Below are 17,216 nucleotides of genomic sequence, written 5' to 3'. Positions count from 1 at the left end.
AATCTTACCTCCAATCACTTCTCCTTGAATCCCTCTTCAATCTACCTCAAAGAGCTCTCAAAATGATCAACTATGGTGGAAAAATGACTCAAAATCGCGGATGAAATAATTTAACCACTTTCTCCCTAGTTTTGACCTCTCTTCATCGCAATCGCGGCCCAAGCCTCGCGATCGCGAAGAGAAAAATTCCAAAGATCCAAAAACACGCTACGCAAACGCGACATGAGCACTGCGAATGCGATGCTTCCACTTTCCAAACTATGCGAACGCGAGACCTATAGCGCGAACGAGAAGAGCAATTCCACTGGACCCCCAAATCCTTATATGTGAACGCGGACCTCCTCCTGCGAACACGAAGCACAAGTTTCTAACCTTCCGAGAACGTGATCCCTCAGACGTGAACACGAAGTTCTAAATCCTTCCCTTCCAAATTTCTTCTACGCGATCGCGACACAACCTACGCGATCGCGAAAGACAAAATCTCTGCAACAACTGAGTTGATTTTCTGCCACTCTTCAAACTCAAAATGGTCCGATTGACCACCCGAAACTCACCCGAGGCTCTCGGGACCTAAACCAAAAGCACAAACACATCCTAAAACCTCATTCAAAATTGTTCCAATCATCAAAATACCTCAAACAACACCAAAACCATCAATTCACATTGAATTCAAGCCTAAGTTTTCTAAAAACTTCCAAAATACGCAACCAAACCACGTCTGAATGACCTGAAATTTTTCACACACATCACAAATGACATAACGAAGCTACAACAACTCTCGGAATTTCATTTCGACCCTCAGATCAAAATTTCACCTACCAACCAGAAATCGCCAAAATATAACTTCGCCAATTCAAGCCTAATTCTACACCGGACCTCCAAAACCAATTCCGATCACCTCCTAAGTCATAAATTACCTACCGAAGCTAACCGAACCATCAGAACTCACATATGAGCTCTCTAACACATAAGTCAATATTCGATTGACTCGATCACATAAAACGCGGATAACGAAGCATAAAGAACCAGAAATGGGAGAAATGGAGCGGTAACTCATGAGACAACTGGTCGGGTCGTCACAGAAAGATTACCCGATTTTCTTTCTATTTGTACTACACAAATATAAGTATGATGCTGGAATCACATGCCACAAGTAAACTAGAAGTTTACTAAAATAAATATTAGTTGGCATGACCGGTTGACCATCCCAGTTCAATTATGATACGAAAAAGTAATTAAGAATTACATTGACATATATTGAAGAATAGAAGATTCTTCAAGAATTTTCTTGTGCTGCTTATTCTCATGATATACCAGTTAAGGTTGGGATTGAATCCCTTGATCTCTGGAACGAATAAAAGGTGATAAATATATGGGCCCAGTCACATGCCATGTGGACTGTTTACTATTATATGATTTTAGTAGATGCATCTATTCTATGGTTACCTGTGCATTTTGTTATCAACTTGCAATTTGGCTTTTGCAAGATTGCTTGCTCAAATTATTACAGCACAGTTCCGGAATATAAATTATGATGATTTATCTTGATAATACTAGTTTAAATCCAAGTTGGTTTAGCAGAAATTGTATGCCTCCAATTATAGCTAAATCGTTGGTTATGAAAACAAAACTCCCAAACAAAATTTGGTATGAGATGTATTATTTAATATACAACAACACTTGTACGCATCTAGCCAAGTTATAAAAATTTCTCCCTATCACAATCGGTTCAGGGTCAGGAACCAAATAATTTCTATATAGAAATATGGATGTGCTATATGATTTAATTATGCCACCAAAATGCACAAAGATGAATTCCCAAAGAAGGTTGGGAAATGTGTTGGTGACCCCAACATTAGGGGGAGAAAATGGGCAGCGGAGAAAGTGATACGTGAAATGAATTATTATGAATATATATAGATCCTCGTATAAGAAAATATGAACTTGAAGTTCAAGTGATAATTCATTTACAAATTATTGCCAGACGCATTTGCTGACCCAAAGCTAAATGTCATATTTCAGCTGCTAATGCTCCAAATAGAATGAAGTCCATGAGGGACAGAGTCTATGGAATGCATGAAGCGTAACAGACCAATCGGTTCCAAAGATAAAACTCCTTGAAAAAGGAGAGGGCAAATATTCAAAATGGTCATAATAAGGAGGCAAGTGCCCTAGAAGAGCACCACGACATAACATTTCATAAGATCTCATGGGAGAGGCTCAGGTACCTGAAAATAATGAGATAAAGAGATCTCAATAAGTTATGTTTTTATTAGGTAATAATGGAACCGACGTAAAGTGATCGTCGACGATATTATTAACATTATGTAGTGCTCAATATTATTAATATTGACGAGGATCTTGGCTCAAATCTGTCATAAAATTTGGACAGATAAATGATTGGCCAAATGAAAAATACATAATGAAAATTGAATTCACTTGAAAAAATGTGAAGTTGGGCGGATAGTCCCAACACCTGAAAGTATAAAGCCAATAGAGGTATAAATGTGTTCTTGTTCAAAAAGTTCAAGTCGATAGACATAAAGACGACTTGTGACATAAGAAAATTAGTAAATATCCTCACATTGATTATATGGAGACATGTTTTCTTATGGTGGATATAATCATTTCAGGTTTTAATCTGGCAATACATGAAAACTTGATATGCGTATAATGGAAATCATTGAAGGATTAAAATTGTTCTGAAGCATATTAATGTCTTCTCATCTATCTTCTTTATCTTCCGATCGGATTGTCTGGCTTCTTTCAAGCCTCAAAAATCCTTATACGGATTGAAACAATCATGGCGAATGTGGTATAATTGCCTATGTGAGTACCTATTGAAAGAAGGGTACAAGAATGATTCAATTTGTCCTTGTATCTTTATAAAAAGATGTGGATTTGAATTTGTTATAATCTCTGTGTATGTTGATGATTCAAATATCATTACAACTCCCAGGCAGCTTCCTAAAGCAGTAGACTGTTTAAAGAAAGAATTTGATATGAAAGATCTTGGAAAGGCTTTTTGTCTTGGTCTACAAATTGAGTATATCAAAGATGAAATTTTTATCAATGAATCAGCACACACTAAAAAGATTTTAAAGCGATTTTATATGGATAAAGCACATCCATTTAGTATCCCGATGGTTGTGAGATCACTCGATATAAATAAAGATCCATTCCGACCTCATGAAAATAATGAAGAACTTGTTGGTCCTAAAGTACCATATCTTAGTGCGATTGATGCACTAATGTATCTTGCTAACACTACAAGGCGTGACATAACGTTTTTAGTTAATGTCTTAGCAAGATATAGCTCTGCTCCTACAAGGAGACATTGGAGTGAAATCAAACACATATTGTGTTATCTAAAAGGGACTACCAATGTGGGCTTATTTTATGGCAATGATCAATCCCGATCTTGTTGGTTATGCCGATGTAGAGTATTTATCTGACACAAACAAGGCTTGATCTCAAACATGTTATGTGTTTACATGTGGAGGCACTGTCATATCTTGGTGATCGACTAAGCAATCAATCGTGGCTACTTCTTCTAATCATGCTGAGATAATTGCTATTCATAAAGCAAGTCGAGAATGTATTTGGTTGAGGTCTATAATATATCTTATCCGAGACAAATGTGGTTTGAAGTGTGACAAACTACCCATAATTTTGTATGAAGATAATGCAGCATGCACAATCCAATTGAAGAGATGATTCATAAAAGGAGATAAGACAAAGCACATTTTACCAAAGTTATTTTTCACACATGATCTTCAAAAGAATGGTGATATCAATGTGCAACAGATTTGTTCAAGTGATAATATGGTTGATTTGTTCACCAAATCTCTACTGACATCAACCTTCAAGAAACTGGTGTACAAGATTGGGATGCGAAGGCTGAAGGATGTAAATTGATGCTCTCATCATGGGGAGTTAATACGCGGTGTACTCTTTTTCCCTTACAAGGTTTTGTTCCACCGGGTTTTCCTTGCAAGGTTTTTAACGAGGAAACCAAAATGTGTATTTCTAAATATGTGTACTTTTTTTCCTTCATTATGATTTTTTTTCCCATAGGTTTTTTTTCCTAATAAGGTTTTAACGAGACACATTATTTATGGACATCCAAGGGGGAGTGTTATGATAAATATCATATTATGGTGGATGTCTACTCTTCCTCCATGATCTTCATATCAAATGCTTAATGACATATTCAATGACATATTTTCTTCACTTTTCATGCCTATACAAAGGCCTTGTAATAGATAGGAAAATACACCCAATTGAAGAAGAAAATCTCTTCCTTCTCTCTATCCTCATTTCTTGTTCATGTTTTACTAAATTGCTTTTATTTCCTTATTCCATATTATTACTTTGAGTTATATTTCACAACAGTGGCGACTTAATTTAATTATAACAATTTATTTTTTTGGAGACCTGAGCAGTAGCTATAGAAGATAAATTTTTAATGACACTTTTATTAGGTCGCCTCTTAGGTGCAGACTGAATTTGCCATTCCCGCTAAGAACAAAGTTTGACTCCAAAGTTTTACTTTTATACTCTCTCCGGTCCAAAATAAGTGATTTTTTGGCCTTTTTTTGTGGTCCAAAATAAATAATTTTTTCAGATTTCAAGAATGAATTAATTATATTTTTCCTATATTGTCATTGGAGTAAATAGTGTTGGAGTATGTATTAGGAGTATTTATGTAAGATAATAAAGATTAATATGATCAATTTGATTGCTCGTGAATTTCCTTTTGGACCGGAGCGCGTAGCAACTTAAAAAATTTGACTCCAAAGTTGTATTATGGGTTCTTCTCTTTGCTCATATCTCTCCAGAAATTTCCCCCACTCCATTTTCTCTCCGCTCAAATCACAAATTATGACCCATGTGTTATCGACCCAAATGCCCTAATTTGAAATTGTGACTCCATATATGACTGTATGTGCTCACATCTCAAATTCAAATCCTTTTTCAGTGGTTTATACAGTTAGCGAGAATGATGATTTCAACAACTTTACAAATGATTTCGCAGAATTTGCGCAAGTCTTGGTTAGGGTAAGTCGATTTCACTTCTGCAATATTTCTTGGCTGCTTGTGAACAGTGAAACACAGTAAGCAACTACTTGCTTTCTAGGTGGAAGCCACTTTTCCCCGTCGGAACTGGAAAAAAAATTCTTTCATATGATAGAACCATGAATTATCTTAAAAATTTACAAGTTACTTCTTTTTATCTGACAATTAATTCTATTTTATCCCAAGCCTAAATGCCTCTGACATGTTATTCCTTAATCTGCTGTATAATATACGTAGTGACTGAATTTTGAGTTTATTTGTGTAGTACAACTGGTATTGGTTGGTGTTGTTCTGTCTACGTCAATGGCTTCTTTGTTTTTTGGAGGTATCTTGGGCTGAGGTGCGGTGGCGAGAGTTGGCGATGTTAGATAGTGCGCATAAAAATGGAGTATCTTAGGGGCTGTTATTGCATTGCGTGATAAAGATTGGTGCTTAGTCTATTAACAAACAACTCAGAAGTCAGAACCATTAAACGTCGCTAATGAAATGTACCAAATAGAAATATGATGAGCAGTTGTACAAAAAAATTCTAAATGAAGAACTAACTCTTTGTCTGAACAATTTGATACTTGATGTTTCTGCTCTATGCCTAGGTGATGGTACAATGATGACTACTAATTAAGTTCTTTCATCAATACAGTACTGCGAATAGAGAAGAAGAGATTTCTGAAGGGTACAATAGGCAAGGACTTAAATACAAGTAACAACAATTTAGAACATATTCCCAATTTATGCAGTTCTCTGGGTTATAAGTTGCTTAAAGAATATAATTTTAGTTATTATCTTCCTCTACGGTAAGCTACAAAATTTTAAGGTATTGAAGGTGAGCTTTGGAGCAACGGTAAAGTTGTCTCCGCGTGAGCTATAGGTCACAGGTTCGAGCCGTGGAAACAACCGCTAATGCTTGCATTAGGGTAGACTGTCTACATCACACCCTTAAGGTGTGTCCCTTTCCGTGACCCTGCATGAATACGGGATGCTTTGTGCACCGGGCTGCCCTTTTATTCGAATAAATTTCGGAAGATAGAAGAACTGTAGAATAATAAACAGACGTATATGAGATGCTTCTATAGTATCTTAAGATGGTGAATGTAAAGCCTAAATGAATCTAAAGAAACTAGCATAAGTCTCAACTTTGCTTCACTCACCAGATTCCTGCTGAGCTATAGTTGGATAATGGAGGGCAAGTTCGTCAATACTAGTACTTAATGTTGCTTTTTTCTGCAAACAGGTGAATTTTGCTGTTAGGGCGAACTCGTTTCTTCCATACTGAACAATAACTCTGCTTATTATATCTTCCACTTTACAGTCTTGCTACTGAACAATTATTAAGTGGTTGAATAATAGAAGCCAACATCAAATTCACCATCCTTATAGCAAGTGACATTCCGGGACAAATTCTCCTGCCAGCACCAAATGGTATAAATTCAAAGTTCCTACCTTTGTAATCCACACTTGATTTGATGAATCTTTCAGGCATAAACTCCAGTGGCTTTTCCCATGACTTTGGGTCTCTTCCAATGGCCCAAGCATTCACGAGAACTTGAGTGTTCTTGGGCACAGTGTAGCCCAATACATCTATGTCATTTTGAGCTTTATGTGGTAAGAGTAATGAAACTGTTGGGTGAAGTCTCATGGTTTCTTTTACAACTGCTTGGAGGTATGGAAGTTTCTCAATGTCTGATTCTTTTACTGGCCTTTCTATGCCTATTTGTTGAAGAATTTCTTCTCTTACCTTCTGTAACTCATGAGGATTTCGAAGGAGTTCTGCCATTACCCATTCCATGGTTATAGCAGATGTGTCACTTCCAGCCATTAATAATTCCTGCCATCCGATGTCGTGTCACACACATGCAAGAACCTATTAGCTTAATATATGTTCTGTTTAGTACAAGGTGCATAATATATATTACTAACTTCTTATATTTAATTAAGAAGATTAAATCAATAAAAAAAACTTGGTACATTGAAAATATTTGTTTCTACAAGTTGAGCTCTCTGGTTGACAACCCGTTGAGTTAGGGATTGTCATAAAAACTGTTCAAGTGCAAATGGATAAACTTCACAAGTAGTCACTTTTCAGCTCTGTAATTAAAAAATTAGACTTTCAAATTTCAGGTGAAATTGAAACTCAATGACAATAGCTATTTTTCAATTACATGGCTGAAAAGTGACCACCTAAATATTTGTGGAGATTTTAAGAAAGTCACTCGTCGTCATGGACGAGCTTGTAAAGCCTAGAATTTTTTTTTTTTCTATTTTAAACAAGCCTAAAGGGTTGATTTACATAGCCTTGAAGTACATGTGGGATCACATAAGGATAACAGGGGCATTAAGATACTTGGGTATAATTATAGCACAAGTTGAAAGTCTCCACGCTAAGTGGCCAAGTGCCCAACTTAAGAAAAGTTGACTAAGTTGAAGTTGGAATAAGTCATTGATACTATGGTCTCAAACGTAGACAGGGTTGTCCATCTGTAGCCATGCTTTCACAAGAGACCAAGAAAGAGATCAAGAAAGGAATTACGAAACCATGGCGTGAACTGGGGTCACAGATCAAGCGTGGCCTTTACAGAGAGAAGAGGAACGCCTAATGGCCTGAAGATCAAGAGTCCACCGTGGAGCAAACAGTTCCTTTTCACTCAAGTATAAGGTGGAACTCAAAATTTAAATGTAAAAAGGAAAAAAGAAAAAAGAAGAAGCATTACCACCATAGGAGGCTTGATCGTTGTGCCAAAATGGTGTTCGATATTGAATTCAATGTTGCCGCAAAAGCAACACGTCCGATGTCAACAGCTGTACCAGTTTGACGCTCTTTCCTTATATGATTCACTAGTTTTGCAGCCTTTTGGTGACGAAGTTCTTGGAAAGAATCGAGTCTGTGGTTAGTGAACATATGTGTGCTAAGGATCTTCTCTTTTTCTTCCATAAGTGATCACCATTGATCCATGCCACTGTCGCTTCTAGGTTAGGCTGGGCGGCGACAGCAACGGGAACAGTGCGTGCTGAGAAAGTTTCGTCGTGTTTATGGAGGATCTCTTTCGCTGTTTCAGGGGAGGAGGCTACTATGGTAGTGACTGAACCAAGTTTTAGAGTCATGAGAGGGCCATGGATTTTGGCAAGCTCGGCTAGTGATTGGTTGGGTCTTGAGCCTAGCTCTAGTAGTGAACCGATTATGGGGAGACCAGGGGGACCAGGTGGTAGATTTCTGGATTTAGAATGGATATAAGGTTTGAGGGACGCAGAAGAGAAGGATATTATGAAGTTCCAATTTTGTATCTTGAGGACAGATGCAAAGATATATTACTCCTTATATAGGCTTACTAAAACCAGCTCCATCTTATTAAAATGGAGCATGGAAAATGCTACTAGCTGGTATTACAATTTTATATTGTAACTTTTTTTTTTTTTTTTTACCATTTTGCTGTTTTACTTATTATTTTTTATAACATTGTACTTTTTCTTTTAATCATGTGTGTTTTCAGTCTAACAAATCCTGAAAACAGACAATTAAAACGTCATACCTTGTACATTTCCATGGCATTCGTGTATGACGTACCTCTGTGAGTGTGTGTATTTTTCTGGCTTCCAAAAGGAATATTGTGATTGGTAAAACGCCAATCCTGTATTTGGCAATTTTTCTGTGTCTTCATTAGGGGATTCCGTGATTCTACTTCTACCTGCCCCGTGCAAGTAGGCTGAGTGGTTTTGAAATGTAACAATATTTTTCTTGTTCTCTCCTTTATTTTTAGTTTAAGCTGACATAAACTCAGGCAATAATTACATTCTATATTCTGCATAAGAAAAATATTGCCAATACATTCTACTAGCTAGTATTCTTTTAATCCTTTTTGGTGTGAGAGATTGACTGTGATGGGTTTGAGGAGAGGTAGAGGTAGGCCGAAGAAGTATTGGGGAGAGGTGATTAGGTCGGACATGGCGCATCTTCAGCTTACCGAGGACATGATCCCTGATAGAAGGGTGGAGGTCGAGGATTAAGGTAGTAGGGTAGTAGGCAGTTGAGTATCTTTTCTCATTTAAGGAGTAGTAGTGTCATTCACGTATTTCCATATTCCTAGATTTCTATTACTACCTGAATGCTTTTCTTCTGGTTATTCTATTCTCTTGTTGGTATTGCTGCTTCTTTGACTTTTTCACTATTGTGTTATTCTCTTTATTTTGTTGTGATTGATTATGTATGCTTGCTTTGATTGGAGGATCTATCGAAAATAGCTTTTCTGCTTGCACAAGGTAGGAGTAAGGTTGCATACACACTATTCTTTCCATATCCCACTAGTGGGATTATACTGGGGTATGTTGTTGTTGGTGGTGTTTTCCTAGTAGTTGTCTTTCTTTCGTATGGGCTCCCAGATAGCACCTTATAGACGGAATCTGAAAGGAAAGAGATTCAGAAAAAGCTTTAATTTGTGGAACAAAAATCACTCTTTGAAACTTGGATTTTAGGCTTAAAAAATTTTAAGAACTTATTAAGGCTTGGATAAAAGTTAATTACTAGTACTATTTTCCCTAATATAATATATTGTGCTATTACGTTTGAGCAATTTTTCGATGAACGCAGCAAAGATTATCTTAACGTTGCAACCCCGATAATATATTGATCTCTTAACGTTGCATACAATATTATGTTAATCTCATCCCAAAGCTGATTTGACATTAAAGTCAGCTGTGGAGTAAGCCACCAACTTTGCATAGTTTATACGATCGATCTTGCTGACGTTCCTTGTCTCCATTATTTATCCTCAAGCAATACAAAATAAGCAAAAAGAATAGCTTAATCTTTGGGCAATGGCAGATCACTTATCAGAAAACCTCAAGATTTATACAAAGTACGAGAAGAAATTATTCAACAAATAAGCATGGAAATGTCAGTGCAAGAATCATACATTGACCAATAAAACGCATATACCTTCAAGCAGTTGTAAAAGAAACCATGAGACTTGATCTAGCAGCTTCCTTACTCCTACCACAAAAATCTCAAGACGAGACAGAAATGTTCGGTTTCACTATTCCAAAGAACAGTAAAGTTTTCCAGAATTTATGATCAAATAATAGCCATAGGTTGAATGCTAGCATATGCTCACCATCTTCATCTTTTGTTTAATTTTCTTCTCAATTTCTTCTTGGCTTTCCTTCTTTGATCATAGCATGATCCTTGGATGGCAGTGAAGATAGAAATAGAACCTGTTCATAGTTATCTTTACATAAATGTCCGTCACTTGTGGGCCTTGGATTAGTTACCTCATATAGCAAATGTTGATACCTTATTTATGTTAAATAAATATCATTTTAAAAAATTATATTCTATAACTACCTTTTGATTTTTATAGCCAAATACTTATTTATGGTCATCTCCTATCCTTAAGCCATAAAATACGCTGCCCTCTCTCTCATAAAATACGCTGTCTCTCTGGCTTGACCCTAATGAAGGCAACGAAATCTCCACGGCCAACTCCAGTATGTTTCTTCTTCTTCTTCTTCTTCTTCTTCTTCTTCTTCCTTTTCGATTTTGATTGTTTTCTTCTGCCAGTATGTTTCTTCTTCTTCTTCCTTTCCATGGCGAGTAATTTTTTGGGACTTTAACTTCTTGGCAATTTCTTCTTTAGTGGGTGCTAGCAATTTATTCCGATTCGTTACCGGCGGATGCTAGCCAAATTCAGTTCTGGGACTTTAACTTCTTCAGATGCGTTACGGATGCTAGCAATTTCTTCTTCAGCGATCTTTCTTGTTTTCTTCTTCTTTCTCTCATCACTGCTTATGGAATCATGGTCGGAATCCGATGGGTCGTCGGAAAATCGTCGACTAAAATAGTTCGTCTGAAGTTTGGGGTTGAGCAATTTGAAGATTCTGTTGCCTTTTTTTTAAGAGCATTGTATCTCGCTGTATTTCTATGTATTTCATTGTATTCACTATCTCTTTTTTCATTATAATTCAATGTATCTCGTTGTATTCCATGTATTTCATTATATTCAGTGTCTTTTTTTCTCATTGTATTTCAATATATCCCGTTGTATTCTATGTATTTCATTGTATTCACTGTCTCGCTATATGCCATGAATGTATTCATATGTGTTTTTTTAATTAATATAATTTATGTATTCAAATGTATTATATAATTTCTCTGAAGCTTGCTATGTTTTTGGGGTATTTTTCGGTTGAGCCTTTTTTATAACTGAAAAATACAAAATTTGTGTGTTATAATTGAGTTTGTTGAGTTATATTAGGAGTCTATTATGTTAATTGATTCACTTTCCGATTTAAAAACAGTGTAATCCCCTATTTCACGCCATGGATACAGTCGAATACAATAATCTGTCCAGCTGTAATCTCATGTTTCACTCCATGAATACAATCAAATATAATAACTGATTAGCTGGACTTTCCTGATTCACGCCTATTTTTGCTACTGTATTCATGAATACAATAGCTTAAATACATCAAATACATCTTATAACCACATAAAAGATATCTATAATCTGTAATATAGCAAATGATATCTACAGATGACTAATTATTACTAAAAGATAGTGCTTTATAAAACTTTCTCTACAATATTTTGGTCTTCGGCCCACAAAAAAGGGATGTATACAATGTCCTCATTGTGGGCCTTAAGCTGGGATTGAGTTCAGGTTTCTCTGAGCCCAAGGCAGCACAGCCATCACTTCTGTAGCTTTATGAGTCACATTTTTGCAAGAGAGTACCATTTTTTTTTTTGTAAGTTTTGTTTTTTACTTTATGAAATGCTAGTTCGGAAGATACCTAATATATTATAATAGTAGAGCGGACATGAAGGTAAAGGTAATACGGGGTGAAATCACTAAGGATTGGGTGGAACCCTGTCGTTGTGAATCAAGGAGCACAAAAAGAAATGAAGTGGAAATTTAAACAAAAAAAGCGAATATATGGTGAAAGTAAAATAGAACTTCTAAGCATATGCTACCATTCAGTATTATCCCCAATCTGACACAAATCAAAGTGGCAATTGGTACTCACCTAATGAGTAGCCATGAAAATATTGATCAAGATGTTGAAGTTCGTTATTAGTTTCAAGTTTCTCGTCTCCAATTAACATTCAAACCTTATCTATGAGATGATAATACATCTCAGTTCTCACAATCAAATAGCTCAAAGAAACAGCCCATAAGGTTTTTTTTTTTTTTTTAAAAAAAAACAAGTGGCAAATAAAATTGTATAGACTAAACAATGATCTTGTTTTCTTCCATAATAGGAATGGCAACAAGAGGAACGGCCTTCCTCAAGCTAACTCCAAATTGTTCCTCCATGTTCAATTTCTCTGGTGCCATTCCATCAGGTAGCTTCCAACTAAATGGTTGAATAATAGAAGCCAACATCAAATTCACCATCCTTATAGCAAGTGGCAATCCAGGACAAATTCTTCGGCCTGCGCCAAACGGTATAAACTCAAAGTCCCTACCTTTGTAATCCACACTAGACTTAATGAATCTTTCAGGCATAAACTCCAGTGGCTTTTCCCAGGACTTTGGGTCTCTCCCAATGGCCCAAGCATTCACGAGAACTTGAGTGTTCTTAGGCACAGTGTAGCCCAACACTTGTATATCATTTTGGGCTTTGTGTGGTAAGAGTAATGAAACTGCTGGGTGAAGTCTCATGGCTTCTTTTACAACTGCTTGAAGGTATGGAAGTTTATCAATGTCTGATTCTTTCACTGGTCTTTCTGTGCCTATTTGTTGAAGTATTTCTTCTCTTACTTTGTTAAGTACTTGAGGTTTTCGAAGAAGTTCTGCCATTGCCCATTCTGTTGTTATAGCAGATGTGTCACTTCCGGCAATGAATAAATCCTGTCGTCATGTCATGGCAAAAACAAGCAAGAACGTATAAAACATCATATATATATATATATATATATATATATATATAAATATTGTGCTTAGCACAAGGGTTTGTATTTAATTAAGTAACAATAATAACAAATCCAGTAAAATCCCACGAGGTCTGGGGAGGATAGTCTGTACGCAGACCTACCCCTACCTTACGAGAGTAGAGAGGCTGTTTCCGACCTTTGGCTCAAAAACAAAAAAAAGGAGCAATAAACAAATGATAATAACAATAATGTAATAACACAAAGAAAGCAAATTAAGAAGATTGTATTTAATTAAGAAGATTGTTTAATAAAACTTGATGTGTTTAAAATATTTGTTTCTACAAGTTGAGGCCTCTATCTAAGAACCCGTAAAGTTAGGGCGTCGTCATTAAAAATGTGCTGTACAAATTAGGTACTAAGCCCCAAAAAACAAATGGACAAAAACATAATCTGGTCCGCCTAAATATTTGTGAAGATTTTTTTTAAAGAAAAAAGTCATTCGTCGTCTTTTGTCGCAAATTATGTCTCATGGTATTATTTTGTTAACTATTGCTCGACCAAAAGCAAAATTATGTATACTTATTCAGTTATTCCATCTCATTTGATGCGAATGTTTTGATTAGAAAACTAAAAGATTTTTTTTAGATTAAATCAATATCAAAAGACAGAATTACTCTTTATCTTTTTCACAAATCGATCATCAATACCATTTCAATTATACTACTTCGTATTATTTTTAAAAAATAAATTCATATTTGAATTCTCTCCTGGATATTCCCTTTCTAATATAAAGTTTAAAACGCCTGATAATTTTTTTTTCTATATTCCAATCCTTGCATAGTTAATATTTGCAGTATAATCCTTACATAACTTGTTTCCAACCAAATGGTCCCTTAAAGTATGTTTTCTCATTTTTAACAGAGTGATAGCTTCATGAACTATGCCCACGTTGACTTAAAATATTTTATTCCTTCCATTTCAATTTATGTAAACCTATTTGTTAGAGTCAGAATTTAAGAAAGAAACAAAAAAATTCAAACTTGTGATATTAAATATATCATAATATTTGTGTAACTACGTGTCTTTTAGAATTTGTGGTCTAAAAGCTTGTCATAAAAGAAAATAGATTTAAATAAATTGAAGTGTAAGGAGTACCAAATAGAGTAAAAAGGAAATTTAAGATTATAAATTTAAACAATATATATAGAAGATATAGCAAATTCGACGTTAGATAACATTTTCCCCTCGCACCCAAAGTCAATACAAAAATAAATAATATTTTCTGAGTTTAAGTTATACATTCTTAGTATATAGAATTTTTACACCAAATTTACATATTATTGTAATAGAGAACGTATATTATTTTCAAGATTATAAATTCTACATTTAAATAAGCTAAGGCTTATTTATAAATATCCAACTAATTTAGGGTTTGTTTGGTATGAATATTTTCCGGAAAATGTTTTCCAATTTTCCCATGTTTGGTTGACTTAAATATTTTGGAAAACATTTTCCTTATCAGCTCATTTTCCTTCACAAAAATATTTTCCAAAACTCTTTCTCAACATTCCCACCCTCACCAACCCACCCCACCCCCTCTCCAAAAAAGGCTTTTTCTTTTTTTTCAAATTTCAGTTTTTCCGTTACCACCCACCCTACTACCCCTCCACCCCCACCCCCACCCAACCCCTACCCCACCACAAAAAAATTATTTTTTTATCTAAATTTGTTTTTACAATTTTAAATTTCTGTTTTTTCTTTTTTCTGCACCACCCACCCCCACCTGCCTTCCCCGCACAAAAAAAAAATACTTTTTTTTATAATTTAAATTTCTGTTTTTTTTTTGTTTTACTGCCTCCTGCCCCCTCCCCCGGATAAAATATTTTTTAAATATATTTTTCAGTTTTAATTTTTTATTTATCAGTTTAAAGGTTCAAAATTTTATAAGTTCCAAAATTATAAGTTCGGAGGTTTATATGTTTGGAAGTTTACGAGTTTAGAAATTATAAAGTTTACGGGTTCGAAATTCCGAGGTTTTGAAAGTTTAGCGGTTCGAAAGTTTATGAAATTTGTGGGTTCGGAAGGTTGTTGGTTTAAAAGTTTATGGCTTCATGTTTATTATATCTAAATTATTTATGAATACTCTTGAGAAGTCATTTTTCTTAATTTGCGTACCAAACACTGGAAAATGAATAAGATTACTATTTGTTTTCCAAGAATTTTTTTCTTGGAAAATATTTTCCGTTATACCGAACACACCCTTAGTGTTGTAAAAAAATAATGATTTTATATATAACTTAAATTGTTAAGTATTTCGGTTGAATATAGGTGAATTTCAAATAAAATTTTAAAGGAAAAAAGAAAAAAGAAGAAGCACTTACCACCATAAGAGGCTTTATCTCTTTGCCAAATCCTGTCACATCAGCTTCTTCAAATTGATCAAGTAGTACATCCAAGAAATCACCATTCTTCAGCACCCCTTTGGCTCTAGCTTGTAGTCTCTTCTCAATTACTTCGTTAAATATTTCATGCAACCTTAAATACGCTGGCTCTATACGACGCTTCACTCCTTGCAAATCAAACCGCTTTAAAACCGGAAAATAATCAGACAAGTTAGGTACCCCAGCATCCTCCATGATTGTCCAAACCAATTCCTTGAATTCATGAGCTGTCTTGAATTCAGGGTCCACCATATCAATCGAGAAAACGGTGTTCGATATTAAATTCAACGTCGTTGCAAAAGCAACACGTCCTATGTCAACAGCTGCACCACTTTGACTTTGCTGCCTTATGTGACTCACTAGTTGTGCAGCCTTTTGGTGACGGAGTTCTTGGAGAGAATCGAGTCTTTGGTTAGTGAACATCTGCGTGCTAAGAAATCTTCTCTTTTTCTTCCACAAATGATCGCCGTTGACCCATGCTAGGGTTGCTTCTGGGTTCGGCTGGGCAGCAACAGCAACGGGAACAATGCGTGCTGAGAATGTTTTGTCGTGTTTATGGAGGATTTCTTTGGCTATATCGGCCGAGGAGGCAACTATGGTTGTGACTGAGCCGAGTTTTAGAGTCATGAGAGGGCCATGGATTGTGGCTAGCTCGGCTAATGATTGGTTGGGTTTTGAACCTAGCTTTAGCAGTGACCCAATTATTGGGAGACCAGTAGGACCAGGTGGTAGCTTTCTGGATTTAGAAGAGAGATATGGCTTGATAATGAACCATAACAGTGAGATGAAGAAGAGAAAGATGGAAAGGATGGGAAGCTCCATTTTTGTAAGTTGGGATAGATGCAAAGATATAAAACTCCTTATATAGACTTTAAAGGCTCCATTTTATGGAAAATGCTAAAGATATAAAACTCCTTAAATTTATTATCTTATCCATTTTTTTTCCTGCATATGTAGCGACACGTGAAAAGAAGTATTTGGCCCAAAATCTCCACTTACCTATCAAACACCTCCACCCACATATTAAACACCTCCACCCATGTTGGGGCTACTTACATGAGAGCCATGACAACCATCTTCCATGATATAATACACAAAAAGATAAGTGATTTTATTTTGCGTCTCACACAACTTATATTAATTGTGTGAAACATTTTTTTATTCCACATATTTGTGGATTCATATCTTACATATTTGGGTCCACAAAATTCTGGGACCCACACAAAAAAGAGGTCACGTCTACTTTTTCGAGAAAGAGTCCTAAAACGTACGTGTGCGCACGACGATTGCTATACAATAAGAAAAGATATCTAACAATATATACATACAACACACACAGAGAAAGAGTCATAAAACATACGTGTGCGCACGAGGATTGCTCGGTAGATGTAGTAACAATATGTTTTTCCTACGTACTCATTTGAATTATCAAACAAAAATCCTATTTGTAAATTCCAACTAGATGTATTCAAAAATCTATGTATCAGACATTGTACAAGTGGGATCCTTGGCCACATGTATAGTTCCATTTTTCTATCTTGGGATAGATACAAAGATATATATATAAACTAATTAAAAGCATCCTCTTTCCAACATTGTTAGGTACTATTCCCCCCCTTCCGATATTATTGGGTGTTTTTACATCTTCATTTTCATCCAAAATAAGCGGTGTTTTACATAATCAAGAAGACGTTAATTTATGTTTTCAAATTTACTCTTGATTTTTATACTTCCAACGTGAAAATTACAAATTCCTACGCTCTTTATACTTATCAGCTTTGAAAGATGCAAATTTAATTAAGGATAGTATAGTCAAAGTTCTTCTTAATTTTTAG

General features: G+C 35.5%; 1 protein-coding gene, 1 long non-coding RNA gene and 1 pseudogene across 2 annotated transcripts; 1 reads left to right on the top strand and 2 right to left on the bottom strand.

Annotated features, from left to right (window-relative positions):
- The first annotated feature begins 4,770 nt into the window (after positions 1-4,770).
- Positions 4,771-11,098, top strand: LOC107761625 (uncharacterized). Its single transcript, XR_012693968.1, has 2 exons — positions 4,771-5,061; positions 10,704-11,098. It is a non-coding gene; the product is annotated as an uncharacterized LOC107761625 (long non-coding RNA).
- Positions 5,781-8,382, bottom strand: LOC107761624 (geraniol 8-hydroxylase-like; annotated as a pseudogene).
- A 1,014-nt stretch (positions 11,099-12,112) lies between the features above and the next one.
- LOC107761623 (geraniol 8-hydroxylase-like) lies at positions 12,113-16,248 on the bottom strand. The gene is made up of 2 exons (XM_075219223.1): positions 15,322-16,248; positions 12,113-12,917 (listed from the first exon to the last, which is right to left on the bottom strand). The coding sequence occupies exons 1-2, from the start codon at positions 16,201-16,203 to the stop codon at positions 12,294-12,296; spliced, it is 1,506 nt and encodes a 501-aa protein (XP_075075324.1). The 5' UTR covers positions 16,204-16,248; the 3' UTR covers positions 12,113-12,293.
- Between the last annotated feature and the right edge of the window lie 968 nt (positions 16,249-17,216).

Source organism: Nicotiana tabacum, chromosome 8 (assembly GCF_000715075.1).
Source record: "Nicotiana tabacum cultivar K326 chromosome 8, ASM71507v2, whole genome shotgun sequence".
In the NCBI taxonomy this organism is placed as follows: domain Eukaryota; kingdom Viridiplantae; phylum Streptophyta; class Magnoliopsida; order Solanales; family Solanaceae; genus Nicotiana; species Nicotiana tabacum.
The sequence above is the reverse complement of the archived record's forward strand: the minus strand, read 5'-3'. Positions and strand labels throughout refer to the sequence as shown.